At 39.3% G+C, this 7,160-nt stretch overlaps 1 protein-coding gene across 5 annotated transcripts; it reads right to left on the bottom strand.

Annotated features, from left to right (window-relative positions):
* Positions 1-602: 602 nt before the first annotated feature.
* LOC120715200 lies at positions 603-6,092 on the bottom strand. Of its 5 annotated transcripts, XM_040002055.1 has the most exons (4): positions 5,732-6,092; positions 5,482-5,546; positions 4,841-4,927; positions 603-4,498 (listed from the first exon to the last, which is right to left on the bottom strand). In XM_040002055.1, exons 3-4 carry the CDS (start codon positions 4,916-4,918, stop codon positions 2,552-2,554), a joined length of 2,025 nt encoding a protein of 674 aa, XP_039857989.1. In that variant the 5' UTR covers positions 4,919-4,927; positions 5,482-5,546; positions 5,732-6,092; the 3' UTR covers positions 603-2,551. The 5 variants fall into 5 exon arrangements, with proteins under 5 accessions (XP_039857989.1, XP_039857988.1, XP_039857990.1 ...); XM_040002054.1 differs by having other exon boundaries at positions 5,482-6,092; XM_040002056.1 differs by having other exon boundaries at positions 4,841-5,546.
* Positions 6,093-7,160: the final 1,068 nt, after the last annotated feature.

The following is a 7,160-nucleotide window of genomic DNA, read 5'->3' as shown; positions in this document are numbered from 1 at the left end:
AACGTTGTTGAAGTAGGTCAACTGCGCTCTGTATGTGCGTAATGGAGGCTGAAGCATCAACCCAGCCAAAGTTTTTAAATCAGGGAACACTTTGCCAATTGAACTGATCAGAAGTCAGCACGACTTAAATGTTGTTTTTTTTCTGATCGGAGGACATTATCCTTGTCTGCGCTCATTCTGCATCAGTTATGCTGCAGCTACCGATCTGTCGCTGCCAGTCTGTCAAAAGCAGTCAGAGACTTCACGCATCAGTAACTCTTCAGCGCTCTATCATTGGTACATTCAGGTCTGAGATGATATTGGATCCCCTCATGGGATTGAAAAATATTGATTTTGTCACCTGTATTATGCGCATAAAGTTGAAAAGCTTTGCGCATCCGGACCAAGATTAGTATTAGTATTAGTATAAAGCCCAGATCCCACAACTTAGTGGTTTGCCTGGTGTGGTTCTTTCTTTTCCTGTTTTTGCAATCACTCCCTCTTCCTTTGGTTTTCATTAAACTGCATCCAAACATTGCTGCTTTTCAATTCATTTAAGGATGCACCACACTTATTTTCGACCATTTTAAAAATGCCATTTTAAAAATTAGCTCTGACCTAATTCTTGTTTCTTCATCAGGAGGTATTGAATGACATCCGGAGTGTTTGGAATGCTCACCGTATAAGGCCCTCAAAGAATAACAACGTGCCCTGTGGGATACCTGATGTCATGTACATGGCCCCTCACCTTTGGGGTGCAGAAGACTGTCTCGTTCCATTGACAGAAGATTTGGCCTTGTGTAAAAATAGCTGCACTTTTGTTAGTTCAGTCCCATGTGATGTGCAAGTGTTTGATTTGTGCACAATAATAATGGAAGAATCAAGCTTGGAATTCCCATCTACCATGTCCCAGGCCCTTGATTTATATTTTCATCTCAGGGATACAGTTCGTTCACAGTTATTTGAGGCTACTTAAATGGACACAAACATACAAATGTAGTACATTTTGTACTTCAGTACGTATTCCTACAGCTTAATGTACTTATTAAGTAATTGTTTTTCTCCAGTCTGTAGTTATCTTGTCTTTGTATCAAAATTATCAGAAAAGACTGTATAACATAATTTTCATTTTATCCATGTTAGTAAATTAACTCATCATGAAGTGTTGCTTGCTCTTGGTAGCTACAAAGCGTGGAGTATTAAACTAAAATATGATACAGGTTAGAAAAAAATAAATCCTTTTGGGATTGAGTTAAACTTATCACACTGTTAAAGCATCAAAAGTTGTTCATAATAGTTTTTGGTACCAAAAGTGTGTTCATTTCTAACAAAAACAAGAGCACCTTGGATAACAACCACATAGACTGGCAATATATCTAATGTTGTGATCAATTAGACAAGAAGACCAAGTAGGCTAAAGTGTAGAATCATAGTTGTGTCACCAATGCTCCAAATGTTTCTTGAGCCTATAATTTTGTTATTGTGGAATAGATTAAAGCAATCCCATGTTTGATAAAGAACGGCTTCTTTTCTTAAAAATCATAGCACGTGTATGACATTACAGAATGAGTAGTTAAATAACTTTCAGCGGTGTCATTAGACATGTTCATGCTTAATAAAGATGTATAGAATGCAACAGAGAGGACAAAGTTTTGTACAAATGAGAATGGTTTACTGGTGTCTTTCAAAATACACCATACTCAAAAACAGGTTGTATTTTGCATATAATAACAGGATAAAATAACAGTTATTTCTAAAATGTTATACAAACCTCTTTACAATGTAACCAATCTCTGTAATTGACAACTTTTCTTCTAAACCCATTAGGAACATAAAGGTTCACATTCTTGTTTCTATTAAGATTTCTGCAAACATCTGAAATACTTTAATATAGAACATGCTTAATCAGTTGGAATATGGTATTTGTAATGGTGTTGTACTTATGTATGTATATACAGTAGACAGCACTCAGCAATCTTCCAGTTTGTAGAACTGTTACTGTATGCTATATTGGAAATATTTGTTACTCTTCCTGTAGTAAAAAAGTATTAGAATGTTAAAATTAGTAATTTATTTTGGCACTAACCAGAAACACAGTAACAATGTGTGCAGCAGGAACAGATGCACTTCTATGTTTAGTGTACGGATTCCTACCAGGTGAAGCACTGAAAATATTATTTAAATATGTATATGTATTTTCAACTGGTGTTGTTTTGTGGTCTCATTCCCCAAGCAATTTGTTGCCTTATTTTGTCCCCAACACTCACTGCTGCTTCTGCAAAATCAGAGTGCTAAGTGCTGTCTACTACAGGTAACTCCACTTCAAAAAACCTGAACATTCCCTTTAGCTTACTATTTTAATTGGGGGGAGAAACTAAGAAAGCAATTACTGACCAGATGAAAAAAAAGGCTGCACATGAAAAAGGCACAACGGGCTACACTGTTAAGAGAACTTAACCACCCAGTCTATTGAACATTCACATTCATTCCTTCATGTTACTGTTAACTACACCCGTGTTTCTATGAACTGTAGGGCAGAGTGCCTTGAGGACCAAGGTTGGGTAACACTGACCTACACCACATCCATCACCCACATAGAGCTTGTGAGAATGCTGTTAAATTCACTGCGAAAGTCTGGATAGCTGTGATAACCAAGGGGCAGCTTTAGTACACATCCACATGTGTGGGATTGTGGTCTGCGGAGGAAATCTGTAGTTTCTATGAACTCAATTAGTATGGCTTTATCCAACAGATTGGATCCTGTACAGAACCGCAGGAAAAGCTGAAGATAATTGAAATCAATTTCTCCAATGTACCTTTTCAGGTAACGAGAAACTGTTGACTGGGCAGCTGTCATCTCCTCTGGAAAGATTAGAAGCTCCTTCACTGTTTTTACAGTCGGTTTTTTTTCTGCTATGAAATGATGCAGTCCTTCTGGTGGGAGTAAACCAGCTACAGAACCCACAACGGGACGCCAGCACTTGATTACAAACATTGGGGCCTGAATAAGTACTTTGTGTCCTATCTGTGCCAAAACAGGGAGCAGTGTGTCCTTGGTAGGAACCTGCTTGCACTCATGTGCATCAAGTACTTCCAGCAATTCATCTGTATCCACTGAATTGAAGTCATCCAAAGCCTTCAGGAGAACAGATCGCTCTTCTTGTGAGACATACAAAAGAAAGGAATCTTTTAAACTACTGGTTGTCGAGCCGTACAATATCTCCTCCAGAAAGGGTATTGCAAGCTTCACTGGGAAGTAACCAGCTTGTTTCCACCCTACAACAAACACTCTAGCTATAGCCTGCCATTCTTCACACTGAAAGTCATGCCGGATGAATGGGACTTTCACCTCAACTCCCAATGTGCAGCTGTCATAGAAATCCATCCAAAATTCTGTCAGGCAGTCCCGCAAAACACCACTTCCTTCCCCCTGTTCAAGCTCTCCATTTGGTAACAACATTTTGATATTGACCTCAGATGAAATAATGTTTGAGTCCTTAAAGGCACTGATCAAATCAGGAAGACAATGACCTCTTCTAACAGTCAGTATTACGGGACAAGATCGTGGTTCAGGGAGTGCTTGGTCAGGAATATTGGCCTCTCCTGTCAGCCCCGGTGAGAGAGACAATGTGTGATGAGGTGGATCCGACTCTTTTTCTGTAAACAGTGTTTCAGGGTTTAGTTCAACCACACTAATATCCACCCTGTTATCCCCACTAATAATAACAACTGCATCAGAATCTTCACTTTCACCTACATTTGGCAGACCATCCCATGGTAATGTGTCATTCAGTTCCAAATATCCACTTATGGAAGCTCCATCATTAATTACAAAGTTTGATGGTTCTGAATTTATGTTTTCCACCAACAGATCATCAGCGGCCTGATTAGGTTCATTGCCAGTGAGATCTACCACAGAGGGCTGGGTTATTGCATGATCGGCCTCTACGTCTTGGGGCTGCTGTTGTGTTTTCTTTCTGGTACACAGATAAAGTCGCAGAATTTTGACTTTACTTTGCTTATACAACTCATCAACTGTACTGGAAGCATCCACATGCATCTGTGAGCTCTCAATATGAGTTGAATAGTGTGAAAGAATTTTGTTTTTTTTTGAGGTGCCATTGGGGAAAAACAGATTTTCAGCCATAAGTTTGATATTTGACACTGTTTCATTTTTATCTACAGATAAATGCCTTGTTCCACCACCACTTACAGACTTCACCTGTTTGAACCCACCCTTCTCCTCATCAAAATCCATCCAGCCAACCTCAATTCGTCTCACTATTCGTTTTGCATTTGTATTTTCTGCCCACTGAGACAATTTCTTTTTAGGAGGCATTCCCTCAGCTCCTGTCAGTCTTTGTCGTAGCCTTGAGAGTATAGATTCTTTCCTGGATGGTGACGTCCGTGACAGTGTTGCTTGTCTGCAGAAGGCCACAGTGGAGACTCTATCGCCAACTTTGGGGATGTACTTTGCCAGGTCATTGTCTGTCATTAAGGGAATGACAGTTTCATCAATCTGAAAAATATAAATAACAAATTAATAAAATTGTCAATATTAAAAAAACAATGAATACATACAACTGCATATTTTAGAGTTGTTTTTTGCTATCTACTTTTGATAACAGATACTTTTGGTAATGTGGTACACATTTGTCCAACATAAGATGAACAAAAATTACTTTTAAAATTACTCTTTAAACATATCACGTCATTAATTTATGTCACTGATTAAACAAAAATATGAAATTCAATAAATTGTTTTAGAATGTGCATAGTAAATTGTGGATTGCGGCTCTCCGTTCAAAAACAAACACACAGACACACACGCACGCACACAGCAACAGCTGCAGTGGCTTACATTCTCATCTTCAAGTTTCTTGATCACATCTTCTTCAACTTTACGCTCTGTTAAGAATTCTCGCAGCCGAGTATCCATAGCTGACCTCTAAACCACATGAAAATGAAATAAGTATTTTTACACTCAGTTATAAATTTTATGTAGCAGATTTTTACATGATAGCCTACCTATAAAATCACTTTATTTATGGCAAATCAGAATTTGATAATGATTGTTTTATTACTTAGATATTATCTATGGTAATGAGGAATGGAGCGATTCTCTACTTGGAGTTTAAGTAGTTCAGCATGAGCAATGGCGACCTGCATCAATACAAAATCATTCCGATCACTGTATGCTTTATTAGTTCCCTTGGCAACGTGATACCCGCAGTGAGCTACTGTAACTGCAAGGCTTCATCCGGTGATGCATTGAAAGCTACGGCTCATTTAGCATGTATTACCTTAACAAGTGTGACTCACATGATGCTACTTTCAAAGGAGATGTTCAGCAAAAAAGAGGCAATTTTAAGATGCTTTCCATCTAAAACTGTTATTATTGTCCAGACCAGATTAGTTGCACCAGCTAGTATGGTGATGTGGCCAGGGTAAAAGAGAGACACCTTCGTGACACAGAGAACTAAGGTTTTATGTTGAACATACCTCGTTTATTAGTAGCCTTCAGCCTTGCTCTACTTTGAAAGTGTGCTGCGGGGCCGCCACACGTCCTACAGTTAAAAATGAGTTTACGGCTATTAGCACAACAAAACAACGTGTAGTAACAACATGAGGATACAACATTTGAAACGTCAGCAGATACCATTTAGAACACAGTAACAATATAGGTCTGAATAAATAACTGCCGAATTGCGGGATAACAATATGAAATAAATATAAAATATAATACACTCACCTTAAGGACATCACCAACAGCAAGGACTCCGTACTATGGCTGACGCAGGTTCTAGTGAATGTGCCCTGGGATGATATATATATATATATCATCAAGTGTTTCGTGGCCACAAATAAGTATTTCGTGGGCACGTTATACCTATTTCGTGGCCACAAATAAGTATTTCGTGGCCACAAATAAGTATTTCGTGGCCACAAATAAGTATTTCGTGGGCACGTTATACCTATTTCGTGGCCACAAATAAGTATTTCGTGGCCACAAATAAGTATTTCGTGGGCACGTTATACCTATTTCGTGGCCTCGAAATGATATTTCGTGGCCACAATTTATTTATTTTTTGTACCATGTCATCAGAGGGGCTCCGTAGCTTCTCGACGTCCAGCCGAAAATTACGTGAACTGAATTAAATCGCCTACAACCCAGGGTCATCAGACACAAACACACTACACCTCACGGACGGGTCTTAACCAATCAGATCAACATACGTCATCTGACGATCAGTTTTGTGTATGAACTTTAATAACACCAGAGCACAGAGTCGCTCTCTCACTCCTACCGCGTTGCATCAGCATTACAAAGACTCCTCGGGAGGATTTTAATCCATTCACACAATGACTAAAACAATGGTTCCAGTGTGGATTTTCCTGCTGTGCGCTTATCTCTTCTCACACGCAACCGCGGAAAACAAAGGTAATTGGTTGTTTTTCATATTTCTAAGACACACTTTCACGAAAGTCTTTACAGACAGGAAACTGTATAACACTTTCCTCTCTGTGTTGTTTTCAAACATTCTCATACCCAGAGTGCATACTAAAAAATACACACACACACGCACGCACACACACACACACACACACACACACACACACACATTCTTTTGTCCTGAAATATGTATTTTTCACTTTAGTTTTACTGCAGAGTTTAGGGATCTATTTTGGAGCTCAGTGTCATTCATCTGTATTTTCTGCACTTAGTATAAGAGATTGTGCTCAGCAGCAGGTCTGATGGTCAGTTTTAAAGGATTTAACGACTAGAAACCAGACACCTGTGGTCTCTCTCTGATACTCTGATTATCTGCTGTAAAAGTGAACACTTGAACTTTGACCCATTTAACCTCTCTGCTGTGTGGTGTTTCCTCTTTCAGACCAGAAAGTCATCTCAGCTGACTCGGGACACAATGTCACTCTGCCATGTCGAGCTCCAGACAAGGACATCCCCATCCTAGTTGTAGAGTGGAGCAGAGCTGACCTGGAAGATGAATATGTCCTTACTTACCGGGATGGGCAGTTTGATCCTGATGAGCAGCATCAATCTTTTAAGAACCGGGTGGATCTGCAGGACAGATGGATGAAGGATGGAGACGTGTCTTTGATTGTGACAAATGTCACAGCTGTAGACGCTGGAACATACGAGTGTCGTGTTGTCCAGA

The sequence above is a fragment of the Simochromis diagramma genome, unplaced genomic scaffold, assembly GCF_900408965.1.
Source record: "Simochromis diagramma unplaced genomic scaffold, fSimDia1.1 OVJJ01000422.1, whole genome shotgun sequence".
Taxonomy (NCBI): Eukaryota; Metazoa; Chordata; class Actinopteri; order Cichliformes; family Cichlidae; genus Simochromis; species Simochromis diagramma.
The sequence above is the reverse complement of the archived record's forward strand: the minus strand, read 5'-3'. Positions and strand labels throughout refer to the sequence as shown.